The 19,091-nt window shown below is 42.9% G+C and overlaps 1 protein-coding gene across 1 annotated transcript; it reads right to left on the reverse strand.

The window, feature by feature from the left end:
* Positions 1 to 2,550: 2,550 nt before the first annotated feature.
* On the reverse strand, positions 2,551 to 18,002 carry LOC110980849 (solute carrier organic anion transporter family member 2A1-like). Its single transcript, XM_022237867.2, has 9 exons — positions 17,291 to 18,002; positions 7,072 to 7,845; positions 6,404 to 6,736; positions 6,150 to 6,314; positions 5,589 to 5,790; positions 5,318 to 5,465; positions 4,829 to 5,028; positions 4,506 to 4,570; positions 2,551 to 3,970 (listed from the first exon to the last, which is right to left on the reverse strand). Exons 2-9 carry the CDS (start codon positions 7,778 to 7,780, stop codon positions 3,675 to 3,677), a joined length of 2,118 nt encoding a protein of 705 aa, XP_022093559.2. The 5' UTR covers positions 7,781 to 7,845; positions 17,291 to 18,002; the 3' UTR covers positions 2,551 to 3,674.
* Between the last annotated feature and the right edge of the window lie 1,089 nt (positions 18,003 to 19,091).

A 19,091-nucleotide genomic window follows, 5' to 3' on the forward strand; every position in this document is an offset into this window, starting at 1 on the left:
GCTGCCAGCTTCTTATCCGCTTGTGACAGCGAAGGTGGCTTGTGTAAAAAACAAAAATGTCATAATGATGATATCCAGCGATAGCGCAAAAACTGCGACACCAGTGTAAAGTTTGTGAACGAAATGTGTGTAGTGTGTGGAATACGTGCCGTTCCTGATGGAAAACTCGGTTTATACGTACGTCTTTAAGCTTTTCAGGAGCCGAGCTTTAGTGAAAAATGCCCAGCAATAAGTATGGAAAATACGTAGCCTACTTTAAATTGATGACGTTGTATATAGGCCTAATGTGTCATTTGCCAGAGGTGATTAAGATGCTGCATGGTAATGTAACTACAGGAGACAAGCAAAGGAAGTGATGACCTCAGGGTCGCAGGTCACACAAATCTGGCCAATGAGACACTTATTTCGAGATCAGTGCAAAGAGAGCTCGAAGCGATTTTTGCTTACCCTGGCCCAGGCGGCGTGTGGGCGCTGCAGCTAGCTTGGCGACGAGTGAAGCTAAGGCTACATCCGAATCTGTTGTCTAGAGCTAGGTCTAGGTCTTTGCTCCATTGGAAATGCGTGGAGACGCATAGACAATAGACCTAGCCGTAGCTCTGGCAGCCCGTTTCGGACACTTTGTACAGTACGTGAGATTTTGTGGCCGGCTGGTATCCGGCGAAAGTAAATACAGAAATTTTAGCACGTGTGTATACTATTTGCTCGTGCGGCAAGCGCGAGTAGGCTACATCATACATGGGTCGCAGGGAGACAGGGCTTCTTTGTGGCTTTACATTTTACCAGCTCCATGGTTTTACAGCTGTGAACTTGTGCCAACGCCTGTGGTTTGAGAGGCAGATTCTCGTAGCACGGTGAGTTTGGAATAATGTACTTTCAACGGAAGAATGCAGTCGTAGTTCCTTCCATGGTTAGAGGGAACTGTATACCATGCCTGGGCGGTACATCACGCGTACGGTGCAGCCAGGGTTAGTTGGGATCCAGACCCGTAAACAGGGCCCGACGTATACTCCTCCTGTATATGACGGACTCGTGTACGTCGGGCCCTGTTTACGGGATGAGTTGGGACGCAGCATAATGGTCCACACCTCACAGCAGTGGCACAATTCTGTATAGGGTCCAGTCCACAAATTCAAGCCCCATTGAAAACAGTGTAAAATCAGCACCGTTCAGGGCCCAATAGCATGCACGCCAACATCCCTGAGATTTCTGAAACACAAATGAAATTCTTGTCTGGTTACTTATCTTTTAATTTCTTTTCAATTTTTTGTGGGTTAACCAATTACAGTTTTAATTATTCCCACAAAACAAAATCACCCCCCAAAAAGTGATTTTTCCGAAGTCTGATTGCAGCCATTTTTCAAGTGGCAACCCTCAACTTTCTCGGGCACTTAGGACCATTTTTCAACCGTAGTTTTTAGCCCTTCTGCTCTCGCATGAAAGCCCAAAGACCCAGGGAGTTGATCCTGGCAACGATTTACACAATCTCACCATTTTGGAGGCCAAACAATCTCCCTTTTCAAAAGATACTGTGGGGGCACTTTTAATGCTAAAAAAAAAATCTCACTTGAGTTAGTGGTCTGCACCCTGTAGAATAGCCTTTTCTGAAGCATGGCGGACACTATAGGAGGGCGCTATTTCAAGGGGGTAAATTTGGAGTAAACGCATTTTATCCCAACCAAATAGCGCCCTCCTAGTGTGTCCGCCATACCTCATGGATAAATAGTGGCCGTAATTCTTTGCCCCTTGCCTCAAAACCTGCGGGGTTTTTTTCTTCACCAAAATCTTCGTTTTTTGGGGTATTTGTGACTTAAATGTTAAAAAGAAATCACATCACGTGGAAACGCATTCTGAATTGTGTCATAACCCTTTCAATTTTAGTTCGTATTGATCCTCAAACATATGTGACCCGTCATGACAAAATGAGCGTAAAGTCACATTCCGTTCTTTCCTATTTTGAAGATTCAAAATCATATTGAAGTGGAGGTTAATTTGGGGATTTTGTAATATTTGGAAAGACTAACCCGTCTCCTATTTAATTCGAAACATTTCGCAGGATCATATAGGCCCTAGATAAAAATGTCATTTTCACAGCAGTTTTGACAAAAGCATTATGCATGCCTGGTCTGAAATGTTGAAACAATGTCTGGAACAAAGACGCAAAGCTGCCAGAATAATGTCACATTGTCACCTTATACTTCTACCCTAAGTGTTCCATGTACATGCCATTGGAGAGTCCTTTTTCTGCTGAACTCAAAAATACATGTAGCGACATCTCAATCTTTGAAAATTCCGACTTTCAGCTCATTTTTTAGTGACAGGTCACATATGATTTCCTCTGACTTATATTCCCCCTCTTAAACACTGCAGTACCAAATAATGTAGCTTAATGTTTTGCCACCAAACAGAAAAATGGCACTGCTCTACGCAAAGCCGGTCAATAACCCTTTGTTGTCCTAGTTCACCCATAAACCCACAAGACTACATCTGTAGCACACGAAAAAAAAGCGTAGTTATCAAACACAAGTTACATTGCCCACCCCCATATAGAAATGCGTTTATATTGTAGCAGTCTACTTTATTATCACTTCGCACAGCTAAAATAATACCAACACCAAAACATAATGATCCGCTGACAGCAATAGACACAGGAACGCACGGATAATTGATGTATGGCTCCAAACGAAAATAAAGTGGCGTCCAAAACTCGGACAAAATTATGGTTTTAAGAAAATACCATTTTAGGTGATAGTACCTTTTCTTGAAGCTAAACCGGTTCTTCAATTTCGATGTATTTTATTCACAATTTTGAATTGGGGTTTGATTTCCTGTTGTCAAAGGGCAATCAAGCGAGAGAGACGTTGTACGCCCACCACATGAAAGTGTAATGTTTGTATTAACGCGTTCATAATTATAACCCTGACGACTGGACGAAGACAGTTGGCAAAGTTGATAGTCATGATCGTGATAACTCGTTCCAGTGTGTATCATTGGGAACTGTTGGGCAAAGCTGGTCGTCGATATGGAACGAGACTTTTATTCTCACCTAGAATTTTTTACTTGATTATTTATGTAGTGTTTATTGTTGCTAAAGTGTAACGGTAGGCCAAGCGTAGTTTGTGTTTTAGCAAAACGTAGACTTAATTAGTATAGCTATTTACATGGTCAGCTCTACTCCTATCGATGTAAGGCTTCGCAACGTTGTCAAATCATACGCAAAACAGTCTTGTCCATTGAAAACAGTACGCAGCGCGTTGGCCAATCACAATGCGCAAAATCTGTCGACCCAATGCGCGTTTGGAAAGGGTGGACAGGGCCGTTGTCCGATACTCAACTTCGCCTCCGCCTCGGGCTTAGACTTTTATACTAGCTGATTTTGAAGCTGTAAGCGCAATAATCAGTCTAATAGTGCCACAGAACATCAAATAAGATGCAAGAAAGCCAAAAATTACAGTAATTCAATGTAATTTAAACGCTTCAGACCCACAATCGGGGATTGGATTTGGGAACGAAGCCTGAGAGGGAGACGAAGTTGAGTATTGGAAAACGGCCCATATTTCGCTCGTTGTGATTGACCAGCGCGTTGCAAACTCTTGGAGGTGCACTACTGTGAATAGCCCATAGACTATGGAATAGCCTGAATTATAGTCACTGTCACGCGCGTAGCCATCATTTTGCTAGCCGTCAGAGGGCGCTGTTTGGGCGCTGTCTTTTCCCACGGCTTTCGTTTCAGCCACTTTGTGCTCCTGCGTGTAATTCCCGGATCGGCTCGCTCTCACCCGCGCGATCAGCCAAATGGCTGCAAAAGCCAGACACTGCACAGCAATTAGCGCTGTCGTTAAGCCGTAGATGGTGCGCCTGAACTGCTCGATGTCGTAGATGACGCAGGAGCCGCGTTGACCGCACAGGGTTTGCCAGACGAAGCAGGCAGAGTCGATGTATGCGCCATATAGGAACGGGAAGGGAAGGGAGCCTGTTAGAAAAGACAAAACAACGCGTCAGGGCAAGTACGTCGTTTATATTGTGAGTCATCAGTTTCAATGCAGGTCTTCATTTTGCTTGCACTCGTGCCCATTGGTATAATTATCTTCAAGAAGCCTTGCCTTATGGTGCCTGTTCTCGTTCAGGTCCTGGTGTCTCAATGTGCGAGTCTTACCGTCCAGTAGCGTAACTAGGCTCTTCGCAGAGGAGGTAAGACAAGAGGTCCGGGGCAGCTGCCCCCTTGCCCCTCTTGGCTATACGTACGCAGGCCCTTCTAGAGGAGATGGAGAGTTACCACGGGGGCAGTTCCTCCCCCCTGCCCGATACACCACTGCTACCACTGAGCTAGCGCATGGGTTATCCTGAAGGCTAACCTGGCTTGCCTGTCTTGTTTCTGGTTTCTCGATACACAGTGGTGAATCTGGCCATATTTTGTTGGCAAAGTGACAGTCTTGGATATAATGCTGCCAAGCTATTCCATCAGTACATGTATGCGTTATTGGTTAACTTTTTCATAATACACTTACCAATTAGCAGCATGAGTACCCGGCTGATACCAAGCGCAAAGGACTTATCAGACGGAGGCACGGAGCTAAAGAAATAACAAAAGAACAGCAGTTGTCATCGGCCAAATGTTATGATTCACTTCAAAACTCTCAAGGGTTTGGGACATAAGATTGTTTTTACTTCAGAAAATGCATTCCCTTTTGGAAGAAAGTAACAACGGACAAAACTGAGCCAGTTGCTGGTGTAGACTGCAGTCGGTCTTGTCGTGCTGTGATCATGCCTTGATGTCGGTAAAATCAGTAATGTATGATGGGGTTGTTGACTGTAATTTTACACGCAATACCTGACGATGACAATGATCCGCGGGGACGTGGCTGAGCTTAATGTGATCGCCCACAGCACCATCAACGCGATAAAAGCCCCCTTATTGGTGCAAGCGTATGGACAATGGCCAAAGGTTAACGTAGCGGGCGGTGGTGAAACCGTGACGTCAGAAGAGGCAGTCGCGGGATCTGGCATCAAGCATGAACAGTCTGTGTATGTCTAGAAGCCAGAGATTTATACAAAACATTGTAAATTGCCAGTCTTCCTTTATGAAATTACAGCGAGCAAATACGACAAGTTCTAGTTTAATTGTTTTAAACATACGAAAAAAGTACAACACTCCAAACGTATTTTCAACTTCATGTCCTTGTCGAACCTTCATTATGTACCTACAGCCTATTGCTGCCACAGGAAGGATTCTGGGTTGCGTATGTTATTAGAATCAAATCAGATATTAAATTCAATTACTTTTTCAGATCGAAGCAGGACTGACAGTAAGATTGCATACCTTGTTTTCTGTCATCTTGGCACACCCTGCATGGCACGAAGAGAAGTAGGTCACACCGTCTGGGCCGCAGTGCGGAGAGAAGGCCGTCTCGCTCGGGCAGAAGCAGTCAGTGTTACACGCTGCTTCAAGACTAGTGGTGGGGCCCAAACTGGGGGAGATAAAAGGAAAAGGCTCCTTGTATCGGTCAATTCTGCAATGCCTTGTTCGATCAACAAAGAATAGGGAAAAGGTTGATAGTTGAAGACAAGGCATCACTGTTGCTTCCACTCACTCGTGTCCCTGATATCCCACAGTCACGCCAGCGATGCGCGGATTGTCACATCCAACGAACATGAGCGCCACAGCAAAAGTGCAGGCGAGTACGGCGGACACGACGCCTATGGCAGCTGAGCCCTGTATGCCTGGACTGAACTTCTTGACGATGATGCCTCCGATCAACGCGCCCACAGCCCACGGTGGCACGAAGGCAAAACCTGCCAGAAAAAGTAATCAAAAAACAGCAGACTTTTACATTTGTGTAATAACTTTAAAGTGTATTTATTACAGTAAAGTCAACACAACACAGTACCTTTTTCCTCAATGTAATACATTTAAGTCAGAAAGGCGTTTTTAAAGACAAAATCAAAGCCCTTTCCAAACCTTTGTTGTTGTAGAAACAGTTAAGTTTCTTTCATTCTTAACAGTTTGATGTTTGACGAAAGCCCTGTAGTGCTGTACATTTTCAAAAAGTGAAGTGTATCGTTCCAAACTTCGTTCGTAACATCATTTTTTTTCTGTTCGTTCTCATAATGTGTAATGTCTTATGAGTTTAAGGGGGAATTCAGTTCCTTACCCGCTATTAGGTTGGCCATGAAAACATCAAGTCCAAATTGTACTTGCATGTACTTCGGGAAAAATGCAGCCAGTGAGTAGATGAGGGCGCCCTCTGTGATGAAGGAGAGACACGCTAGGAGAAAAATCACGTTTTTCAACAGACGCCAAATGGACCCAGGCCAGTCTGTGGGAAAAGAAACGTGATGTGAATAATGAATCAAAAAATTTCGATGACAACACTGGAAAGTGCCCTTTTTATTTTATTATTTTTACCTTTCAAGTCCTTGAGTGCCGATGTATTCACATGCCCGTTTCCATCTTCGCCCAAATCGATCGCCTCAGCCTTCGGTGGATCCTCATCTTTCTCTTTGTGACTTCGAGGAAGACGTCTTGGAAATCCAAACAGTGGGAGTGCGAGTACGAAGAAGACGATGGCCTCGATAATCATACCGAGCCACCACGCTCCCACCCAGTCGTGGTCCCGTGGCGTCAGCCCGCTCCAGGTAGCGGCGTCGACGCGGTAGAAGTCCACCCAGAGACTGACCACTGCGCTGGCGATCTGGAAGCCCACGATAGCTCCAAGTCCAAACATGCTCTCGAGAATTCCTGAGATAAGATGGGGGTAGGTTCTTCATGAATGGAGTTAAGTAGTATCGAGATGGGTCAAGTTATGTCGCAATCATTTCCGAGAAGGCCTAAATCGGAAAATACAAGCTTATCACACCATTGCCACCTCTTCGATTCGACAATTTGATAATAAAGCCAACTACGTACAGTGTTAAATGATATGGTTTGTATGAACTGTTTGTTTTTTGCAACTTTTTCACTAAATCGTTCGTGAAAGAATTTTTAATGAAGGAATGTACGGACCGTAAAAAAAATCATCAAAATAATTAAATTGAATTTTCAACTATTTGCGATAACTGTTTGGTTTCACCTACCCGATGCTAAACCAGTTGTTCCTCTGGCGGCATTGTCATCCACGTAAGCCAGTGTGAGTGGCACAAGTGGTCCGTAACCAACACCCAGGAGAATCTGGCCGACGACAATGATGATGTAAGCGATATTGTTGTCTCGGAGTATTTGCTGCTCCTCTGAATCACATGACGCGTCATCGCCTGTCCCTGAATTGGCACTGCAGAGCCCACCCCGAACCTCCGAGGAGTTATCAGAAGACGACTCGAGGAGGACCGAGGATGGAAGTTGGTAGGGGGGAAAGACAAACTGGGGTAGGGCGTGCAGGGCCGCGCCAACCGCTAGGCAAAGCCCACCCAGCCCGATCCAGACCGGTCGGCGGCTCGTAGGTCTACCCCCGAAGTGTGTGACGATGACGGTAGACACCGCCGTGCCGGCCGTGAACATGGATGCGCTGAGGCCGATCTCCGAAGCGCTGAGCTGATAGCGGGTCTCGATAGTGGTGACTAGACCTTCAAAGACGGCCAAGGCAGCAGCAGAGAAGCACAGGAGGAGACACACCACAAGGATGAAGACTTTGAGAGAGGCAAACCGTTGGAGGCAACGTGGATGGCAACAGATGAAGCCACAGCACAACTCATCTTTGGTTGGTTCGCGCGTGGACGTCGCATCATGACGGGGCGTCGAGACGTCACCGCTCGGTCCGGCGATATCTGGCTGAGTGCTTCCATTCATCGTAGATTTGCCGTTCGAAGTTCAAATGTTCCCTCGGCGCAAAGAACGTAGTTGGGTAGTTTATACTAATACAAAAATTGAAAAAGAATTGGCCTTATGTAATTGCAGGTTCACCAAATTAGAAGTTCGGAGCATGGATTCCGATCTTCGGTCTAGTTTTTAAGTATCAGGACCAATCCAACACCGAGATGAAGTCAAAATGTGCCAACGCAAGAGTGAATATTCTACTGGGGTTTTCAATGTGCCGTATACACATCCCTAACCAAACAGTTAAGTTTTGCGCATTTTATGACCTTCCGGTGATGAATCAACCTGACATGGATCACCATTCACCAATGGCAGGACAATTTGTTGAACCTTCCGAAATTAAAGGATCAATCAGACTGGTTAGTCACGTACTTTTAATCCAGTTTATGCATGGCGTCGAAAACAGAAATGGGAGGCTAAGAATAAACAATGTCAAGTGGTGAGTTACGAAAGATTAAGGGGGGTTGTGCCGTTCACCAGTCCGGAAGTACGATGACATCTCCCTTGGAGACACAGAACGGGAACCCCGTGTCTTGCATGGGTTTCTTCTTGAGAAAAGAGCCCACAAAGTACCACAGCGATCGCGGGGTCACACGTCGGGAAACGCACTTCAATTGTATATTTACACATTTGTCACAAAGCACCCAATTTGTGTCGCTCTCTTGACTGAATAAAAAGATTGACGGGGTTCGGGATTTCCCCTTTAAGGTCAGCACCGCTCATTACCCCAAGAGATTTGGTCGCCACCCAGATTAATGTTCCTCCGGTCGTTTGGGAAATACAAAACCAGCGAGAAGTGTTCGGTCCTCGCAGACTGAGATAATCTCTTCCAGATTCAGGCGGCTTTCTCGTGCCGCATTCTCAGCGGATCCAATGTCACGTCCTGGGGTTCGTAAAGTTCACAATCCCCGCCCTCTAGCGCTAAACCTAAGTCGCCCTGTCGACGGTCCTGGTGCTTTGTTTTAATCTGCGATTTGAAGTTTATTGCTATCTGCTGACAGACGTGTTAGGAAGACCATTGGAAACCTTTCGACATTCGCAATGCATCATGGGATTGAAAACGCTGGGCCATTTTTTTACACAGCGTTAGGTACCAGGTGAATCGCCTTATAACTGTTGGGCTAACAGATTCCCCAACCGCCTTGATTTTCTCCTGAGATATGGACAAACTTGTCTCATTTTATGCAACCGTTTTTCGCTACCACTTTTTACCCAGCGTTTTTATCTTTCTGCCCAACAGTTGAGCGATTCACCTGGTAGGCCTACCGAAAAAGTTGGGCAAAAAATGCCCTGCGTTTTTACAGTGTAGATTAAAAAGAATTAAAGCAATGTATTATATGCACAATGAAACGTTGCAGTTTGCATATAAATGAAATACTCGAAATCAGTCATTCTTGTCAAGTCATGCGAGTTCTGTGACAGTATATGAAGCGTCGGTGAAGGACATGTACATTCATGGTCAAAGCAAGGCCTCGGATGAAAATGTCCACCAGTCGCTTGTCTTGTTCTACTGCAGAATTACGATTTTATCGCACTCTCTGTGCCGGTGGAAAGAATTGTTTTAGTGCAGCACGGCCTGACGATTGCACACGATCCCTGCAAGGAGGCTACGACGAAAGAACCTAGATTACTAGCACGATGAACATGGCCTAACACTCTGTGATTACAGAAGACGTTGTCGTAGGTTTTCTCACCAGGAGGAAGCAAAACGGTTCTGGTCGACTCTGAACGAAAATTATCGAATCGTTTTTGTTCGCGTTTCTCTCTGACATAAAAGTTCCACTCACGTCATCCCCAATCAACCCACTCCCGACACTTGAAATTAGCACTAAATAAAATTTGCCTTAAAAATTAAACAGTCATTTGAGAAAATCAATTTAGTTGTCCCAAACCTTGTCAAATTGTCGAATGCATTTAACGTGTATGTTTAACACTCAATACAAAAATCCATGCTTATTTTTGTCCTGCCGAGAGAAATCGGCGACATGTTTTCATCTAGGAATGCAACTGGGCAGCCATCCCATTGGACAACAACAAATTTTCCGGATGTCTTAGAACAATGCGCATACCGAACGTATTGGAACTGAGTGTGTAGGCACGCACACAAAGAAAATGTACAGCGGACAGAAATACACTGACGAAAGCCACTCTTTTGGTGTAGTAGGCCTAATTGCGACAGTACATGGACGTATTCACCAGTTGGAACGTCAGGCTGAGTTTCCCGAGAAGCTGAGGAAACTTCTGGACAGAACTGAGCTGAAACCAAATTAGCTTATTTCGGAATAATGGATCACTCCGCTGTTGTGTGTGTAAAAGGGAAGGAATATCATTCTGGAATATATATTTTTACGAAGACAGCTGTCGGAGATGTGTAGCTTCATTTTGAGAGAAACGGAAAGAGGTGAGTACTTTTTTCGATTTGTGTTATATGTAGGATTATTCCCTGGAATAAGAATGGTTAGGTAAGACAAATATGATGACATTTTGGAAGTCTGTCGCATTTTATGTAATTCACACACAGCAAATTCGTTGGAATTTGTGCGTACCTCTGTCAAACGACATCGGCCTCAGTAACGGACAAGTGTGGGTGTGGGTACAAAGAGAGTTCAGCTGTCCAGGAGAGCTTTTTTAAAGGCGTCTGTTGCCTTCTTCAAATTATCCTGATTTTTTGATGGCCCAGGAGGAAGTTTAAACCCCAAATCCTCTACACGGGTCTGTGGATGTACATGTACATGCTAACAATTTTTAAACAGTTAGACATTATACATGCAGAACATTTTGGATTTCATTTCAAGAATATTAATTAGGCCCACAAAAAGAACGGCAAAATTTTCGGGTCAACTCATTTCTGTTTTGAAACCTTTACCCTACCGACTAAAAATCTTCCCACTGACTAAAAAAAATGCAACCAAATCCACAATAGCCCATTGAAGCCTTCAATCACCACTTGACCACCTTTGAATTCTCTGGGTGACCATCAAGGACCCAGTCGACGCCGTGTGGCAACCAAGGCTTACTTTGACAAAGGGAATTTTAATAAGGAAGCAGTCAGCGCCACACTCAGTATATAAAGTGCAATAGTTATTGGCGCTCAAATCACACATTGGAGATGACCCAATAAAACCCGAGTTGCTGTACCCTCTCCACAGTTTCCAACTGTTTTATATTTTTAAACATAATATGCAAAACTAAAAAGGTAAAGCCTCCAGGAAAGCGAAATCAAATCAGGTTTGGAACTTGGCTGAATTAAGAGGCTTTTCAAATGCCAGGATATGAGACTTCTTTTTTGAATGACTTGTATCACTGATTAGTATTACTGGGGAACACGAAAACGTAACTCTTCCCAGCTTTTGCTTGTGCATGTACCCCGTTATTTTCCTTCAGTCACTTCACAGATGTGTCCCCCCATTTATTTGGTTCCCAAGGTGATCCAAATGATCCAGGTACTTAAAATAACACGATTAACACTAAATCGACCATAGCCCATGTCTTTACTTAATACTGGCTTTTGATTCAGAGCGTGGCTACGCTACGAGATATACGTGAGCGAGTCACCAAAATAATTTGAATAATAGCTGGGCCAACTGTTGAATCATGCCAATTCTAAACTCCTTCGACCAGATCTAGCCCTGACTTGCCTAATATCAAAGTCTTTAAAATGCTGTGCTCGAAGGAAAAGAAAGTTTCAGCACTGAAAGTCTGCATTCCTCTCTTTTTCAGTTGGAAAGCTGAAAATCGAGGGAGGCTAATTCGTGCCCGTTTTCTATAGATTCTGCAATCTAAAAGCTTCAAATCCTGAACTTTTCTGTCATTCAGTGTAGTTTTGTTTCGAGAACTGGAAGCCCGCGATATCAGCAAACCATTTTGGCTGAGAGGGATCATCAATGCTTTTCCTAAACATTTAGGAATTCAATTTTCACAGTAATCAGATCCCCACTAGAGTGGAAGCCTAAACAAAGTACATGTACCGACACATAAACTACCTCTGAATGACTACCCCCCCCCCAAGAACTGCTTGACCCCTCGGACACATTATTATTGTTATTTTCAATAGTTTTGTAATTTTTAAATTAAGAGGCATAGGGGCCTATACCGGTACCTGGGATTCATTGGGTCCATAGCTCACAGATTCAAAGAGGTATTGAAAGTATTGTAGGGTCAGACATGTCTAAGTATGGGCCAGAATTCGTCTTCACACCATTTTCAACTTTATATCTTCATTAGAAAAAAAATATGTCTTCAAAGACGCAGCTAAAGCATTGGTGTCAAAACGTGGCATAGCACCCGGACTGTCAGATGCCATTTCGGGAATAACGTAAAAGCTGTTACACCGAAACGTTTCCCCATTCGTTCGGTGTGTGAAAGGATTGTTCGATTTTTTTCCAGGCAAACCGAAGCCGGTTCACGTGATGTTGGATGATTTGGTATCGAATGACCCATTGTTGAATTGGAAAGGCACGACTGTCAATTCGACACAGTGCCGTGTGAATTTTCTGTTTTATGTAACGGTGACGTGGCAAGCTCGTGCCAAATTGTATCGGAACGTTGGTTTTATAAGGCATCGCTAAGGTTTTATGAAACACAGCTCTAAGTTTGGCAGTCTAAACAATAGTTCAAGATAATAATGATAATCACCTTACAAATGAACGTCAGCAAATAGGAAATAGGCCTAGTTCCTTGTGTAGATTATGCCTGTCTCACAGAAGCAAAATCGGTTGCCTTTGAGGTAACAAACACCCAGAAGCCTATTTTAGAAGCGCTTTATTTTTCCATTTTTAATTCTTCAGTATAAATACCTCTGAAATCAGCACCTGCCAGCCAGAGTGGAGTTTTTAACTTTACACTGGGTACAGGGCAAACCTTAAAAGTGAATTTATAGGTATTTTCACTTTGGATTAAAACATTGTGGATTTGACGCATTTGCGACAGCACCGCAAGCGTCAAAATCACGAACAAAATCCAACCTACTACGAACTGTAGCGCAGGTGCACAGACTCTTGAGAAAGATTCGAAAGATTTAGTGTTCAGCATCTTAAGAAATACAGGGCTTCGAGACCATCAGTATTTCTTTGTTAACAGTAATGCTTTAACAGCACGAAATAATGCTCATGAATTCCGAACAAGTCTTTACCGCCGGTCTGATGGATTGAGGGTAATTCCAGAAATGAGGGGCGCATTTTTTTCGTGTCCCTGTCACATTGACATATGATTTTGTAAGTTCAGAACACATTTTCCAATTTCCAAGAGTGGTGAATTAATGTAAGTTACCTGCCAAACAAATAGTAATAGTTTGAAATCAATTCCGGTGATATTTTCATGTCAAATAACAAAGGTCAGATGTAACAGGGTCACGAAAATGTCATACTTTGGACCCCCAATTTCAGGAATTACCCATAATCATCAGTATGGGCATAAACGGGAAAAGGGAAAACGAAACCTAATCAAACTCCTTTGTACAGCGAATTCAAGCTTATTTAAATACGTGCCCCCACTTTACGGAAACAACTCACCTTTCAGTCCAAAAGACCCAACGCGGGGACTCAAGAGAGAGAAAGCTCTAAAGGTCAACTACGACAAAAAAAAACTTCTTATCAACAGCTGTGCACACCTTGCGCTACTTGCCAAGTAGAAATGTCACAGTGTGGGATGCTTTCTTGTGGATCGCGCTTCCTCCAGACCAAGCGGCGAGCTGATGTAATGCGACGTGACGAACTTGCCCCCAAAACGGCAGTTTCAAGCCATGCCGCTCTTCCATGTACTTTATGTATACATGTACCTCTATGTATTTTGCAATTTTGAAGAAAGAAAACTACAGGATAATGTGTGCGCACATGCGCAGTTGCCCTAGCCTCCTACCTTCGGCGTTCTAATTCACGCCGGAACAGTGGATGCAGTGGTGGGCTGTTGAAAGACTCCCATCATGTCGCGCATTAACAGTGGGCGAGGTTTGGGTTGATTTGGCTTGGGACCCTTCTCTCAAGGTTATTCCCACTGGACTGGAAAATATTTGAACCAGTCAGCATTCAGCATAATTCCTGCATGCAGTTTGTTGGCAGTTGCCACCAACTATTTGCAAGCAGGTGTCAAAGCACTGACCACATCCAGGGACAAAGGGATAACTTCAAGGAATGTCTGACAATGAAAAAATTACATCGACATTCAAACAAAAATATGTTGCTTTTCAAGATTGGCTTGGGGAGACGTTAATTTTAAATTACGGGTTTTGCTCTTACCCAGTCACTGTATATTTACAAACAGTGTTTACTCGGTGCTTGTGCGAGAGCTTGCGACAAAAAATTGGGAGGGACTCCATAGACTACGGTGTCGTTGGTTCGAGTCCCACCCAAATGAACTTGTGAATTTTTTCGCAAGCTCTCGCACAAGTACTGAGTATACAGGGTTTATAAATATATACTGGGTAAGGACCAAACCTGTAATTAAAAAATATTTTGGATTTTTAAATTCTCTGTCTGTTTTTAATGAGGTATTTATCATACTTTAGAAAAAATAGAATTACAATAGAATTGATTGTTTAATCAATAATTTGAACATATGAAAATATAAGCAGTGGAACTTATAAAGTCAGTCAGCAGGCGTATAAAATCAGATTTCGAGCGGATCCAAAAGTTACCACGCTTACGTAAAATCAGACTTTCCAATTCCCCAAGTAGGTACTATTAAAATGTGTTGGTTTAGTACTTTAGTCTACCCCCTTCAATCCCTATCGATTTCCAATGACAAAATGTGAGAAAATAATGTTGAAAAACTGTGGCTGGAAAAGTACAGCATGAAAATTGGGTTGAGAGGAGGCCAACATGAACAACTGCATTTTGTTTCCAGAAGTTATGTCCACCATAGCAGCCTATTCCAGAAAAACCTGTGTGAGCTTATAGGACCGCATCGTGAAGTATGAACGACCGAGCCTGCTGTGGTTTTTTTTACCGGTCATCGCCGGTGGGAACCGGATGAACAAACAGCATCAAATCTTTTATTACAGTGTTAGCAAGCTTTGTTGGAAAACCGTCTCAGTTTTGAAAGGTGACTGATCAGTGAAATTCTCTTTGCCAAATTTTGTCTGTAAAAGTCTCGTAAACCGTTTTGTCTAGCCTGTTAAATGTGGAGTAACAATTTCTGAAATACATGAAGACCCGGTACTTGACAAGAACAAGGTCTGTAGAAAGGAATTGAAATCAGTGCCGTACCGTACATGTACATCAACTTTCAACCACCCATGTCACGCAAGCCTCCTGTCCGGCTAATTGCCGAGCCTCGATCAATGGAAATGTTGTGCTTTGTGACTCGTATGAATTCAAGAATTGTCCTGTGAAAAGGGACAGTATTCTCCAAAAGTTAAGCTTGTAAAAGAGACGATAAAATATGTGATATAAATTACTGCACTCGCGAAATGTTAAGATTTTGTTTCAGGTGCCGTTGAATTTACTGTAAAAAGACAAACTGGGACGGAACCGTAAAATGGGGCCTACTAATTTCAAATTTGGTAGTTGGTAGTGTGATTCAAACGAAAGTTCAACTCCCGCTGCGGTCATTTCTTTGCATGTTCATCTTTGTAATTCCTTGTGTGGGACACATGAAGTTAACATGTTGGAAACAAAAGGGTAATATCTGTTGGAGGTACAGCTTTCATGACGTTTTGTAGTCCCTAAAAGTATAGTCTTGATTTTTCTAGACTAGACGACCAACACCTAATTAGATGCACACTGAATGGAATTATGTTTACATTGCCTTGAATTTATGACAGTTACACGTAAAGCCTGATGTTTTCGTCACAAATTAGTGACCCGTAATGTGGTGAAATTGAGAAAAACCCTTGAAATTTCTGAACAGAGCTTGGCTATAGTTGTTATGGATGCGGTATATGCAGTTTTAAGATGACATCATAAATATGAATGATTAGTGGTGTTAAAATGCTATAATGAACCATTTCAGCTGAAAAGTATATATTGTCTGGTGAATTTCTGTTCTCCATAGGATCATGTAATTTCTTATCTGCGTCGGGTGAGCTGGACAAAATCTTCCTAGAGGGCGAGAAGCTTGATATTGAACAACTTTCTGCAGACTGCAGTATTGGCGATAAGCGGTTGGTTGCAACCGATATATATATAATATACATATCAATGATAGTATGATGACATTTAAGCTAGGGTGTTTTTTTTTTTATTAAAAGGGTTTGGTCACTTTTTGAAGACTTTGTCTTTGAGTAGCCATACATTTAAGGTGAATTTTGATCACTGTGATTGGAAATTATATTAAAGGCAAACTTTGATTTCGTCTTCCGGAAGACAGCGTGACCGCCGTAGGCCCGTGGTTATCAGAGGTTATCACCGTGTGCATGGAAACAATCGGCCGTGTTCAGAGTGGTCTGAACGGTACCTCCAGTACGCAGTGTTGGTGGGGTTGCATTTTCTCAAGGAATTCAATGTGACCAAATTACAAGTGTGGTATGAAAACCGTATCGAATCACTGTCTCATGGCCGACGATGGTCTGTGTTTATATCAAAGACATGTACATGTACGTACACAATTTTTGCAACTAAATAAAGACCCCACTTGACAAGTTTTGTTCAGTGTTTTTACATTTAATTTAAATTATTCACTACAAATTATTTTTCACATTCTCCCTTTTCCTGGTGGATTAGGTACATTTCTCTTTTAGGCAACGAATCTTGTTTCTTCACTTGAATTTTAAAACCATTTAATAAACACCTTACTCCTTGGGTGTATGTAAAATCATATTGAAATTGGACGATTGTAGAGTGTTAATTAGGGCTGACGGTGAAAGCAAGCGCTTGTATTTGCCATTTTCACACAGAATTCTCCACAGCAGTCAAGCTGTCATTCACCTGTTTCTGAGTATGACAGGCTCTACTTACTGTAAGATTCATCGTTGCGAAATTCCACTCGGAGAGTTTATCTAAAATGAGATCAGAGGAAGTTGTGAATTTGTAATGTTATGGTCCTTTGATTAAGGCCCGTATTCTTCGCAGTTCACGTATCTTTTCCTGTGACTGACTTGAAACTCAGTGACCTGCTTTTTAAACATGCTGACATTTTTATTTTTATTCTCTCAATTAATGAATGAATTTATGTATTTCTTCTGGACATCAAATTGGCAACAAAAATCCTACGAACTGAGGGTTTCAATAGCCATCACGGCCAATTTTCCAAATCGGCGAAGTGTATCTTCTAGGCCTATTTGTTTGTAATTAGCTTGAACTTTACGGTCACGAGTTGTTATCAGCATGATCCACTTCTGCACGAATAAGTTTGCGTATTTTCACCAAAATTGGGTACTTGATTCATTTGCAAATCAAAACTGTAGGCTACTAACACTCTTTGCGTAAAGCAGTAGTTCGCCTAGCTACATGACTTTGTATGGGGATTCCATTATTTGCATTTGATATATAATCGAAAACGTTTCTCTGCAAAGTTTACACCACTAATGGTGAGATTTATTCCACTTACCCGCTTTCTGTTAGTCGTTTTCAGGCTCCTAAGTCCCAGGTTGATCGTCGCAGCCAGCCAAAAATACGGTAATGAGCGTTAAGGTGATGAAATCGTCGTCGGCTCTACGGAAGGTCCTCCTTCGGTGAAGTGTAGCTACGTGACTGGCAAATAAAGAGTTCCAGAGAGCTCTTTACATTATACACCGTACTGAAAGTTTCCCCGTCCTAATTAACCCTTTCCTGTATAAACGCACTGTAGTCCTTGGTAAGAAAATATGCAGCCCTCCTGCCAGCGTTCTCTCCAAAAAATATTGCACACCACTTTCGCATCCAGTGGACAATCTGAAACAAGGTGGCGAAAAGATTTTTTTTTCACATGGACGCCATCTTTTGGTCAGACGCGTGACGTCACTATGAGACGGCGCAAGGCAGCGCAGCCAATGAACGAGCGCCAACGCCTTGCCTCAGGCTTTACGAAAGCTCGGGTATTTTTTATTCATCAGTTTTCAGTTTGGCATTCAAAAGACCATTTGCCATGTGCTTTGTGTATTTCTCTCATAAGTGTGTTGTTCATAAGAAGTGCGTTCTTACGGAGGAAAAAAGAATCAATCCTCAGCATTTTGCTGCTTTTTTCAGATAATAAAAAAGGCTCCATGTCCAGCATATCTAGAGTCTAACAATATCAACTGACACCAACTGTGTTCAGCTCGGCAACTTGGCTGGGGGAAGCCAGTAACAAGACTGTAATACCAATCCACAAATCCCTTTCAGTCCGAGTTACGTTGGAAGGGGGGGGGCGGGGTAATCAATCAGCAGATACGAAGCGCTGGCTACCAGACCGTTACAGACTGCACGTGGAAGGTGGCAGAGTTAAATTTGGAAACGCTCTGGGCTTATTTCTTTGTGTATCACTCAACTGGCAAACGTAACAATGAGTCTTTAGCACAAAAGTTTGAAATTGGCCTTGTAATCTGGTGCTAAATATAGTGACTCTGTCGTTATTTTTGGTGCATTCCCAGGTTTCTATTATTCGAATTGAACAAAAGGAGCTTCTATAAATAGTAAACTTGAGAGAGTGGGCATGAATAGCGGATATCTTGGGACAAATGAACTCGGTGTAGTTCGAGGGAAGTTCATAGTCCGGGCATGAAAATGGAATACCATCGTTGCCTATAAAATGTCTTGCCATCATGCCCTGCTTCTGCCTAATAATGCGCCATTGTGAAAACCACTCTTAGTGGGCGTGGCTTAACTTTGTGACGCCCATTTTTTATGGTAATTTTTTTGAGCAATTCGATCTGCCCACCGTTTTGAGACCACAGCAAACTTTACACAGCTGTTTAGCCTGTAAAGGGTTTCTGGTGTAAATCCATCTTCACTACATTTGCGGAACACAACGTCCCATTAAATAGGTCACAACATGAACACGTGTATTTTAATTACTGCTGCTTCTCAGCTCAGGCGAAGTTCGGTAAACCATAGACCACTTGTTGACTAACAAGAACAATTTTTAATCAAACTTAGCCTGATTTTTTGTTGGGCAGTAATTGTTGGGTTGTAATTCAGAAATGGTGTGGTAGCTATATCATTTGATCTGACGTGCCTGTAAAAAGCAAAACGTCCATTGCGATGATTTTGTTCCCAGCAAAACTTGTTGTGGTGCTAAGTTTATGACCTTTATAGCAGTCTTTTCAAGTATTAAAGAGCACAACCTGTAGGTACGGTAGCGGAAACGTACATTGTATGTATTCTCCAATCTTGTGCGAATTTCGGGCCACAGACGTGCTGCTGCTGCTTGCACGCGCAGAGATACACATGTA

Source organism: Acanthaster planci, linkage group LG07 (genome assembly GCF_054643075.1).
Source record: "Acanthaster planci isolate LZ-2023a linkage group LG07, COTS_SCS, whole genome shotgun sequence".
In the NCBI taxonomy this organism is placed as follows: Eukaryota; Metazoa; Echinodermata; class Asteroidea; order Valvatida; family Acanthasteridae; genus Acanthaster; species Acanthaster planci.

Coding starts and splice junctions, on each gene's coding strand:
- LOC110980849 (XM_022237867.2), bottom strand. CDS start 7,780: ATGAATGGAAGCACTCAGCCAGATATCGCCGGACCGAGCGGTGACGTC. Junction 4,571..4,828: donor CGGATCATTGTCATCGTCAG/GTATTGCGTGTA, acceptor TTATTTCTTTAG/CTCCGTGCCTCCGTCTGATA. Junction 3,971..4,505: donor GGTACTCATGCTGCTAATTG/GTAAGTGTATTA, acceptor CTTTTCTAACAG/GCTCCCTTCCCTTCCCGTTC.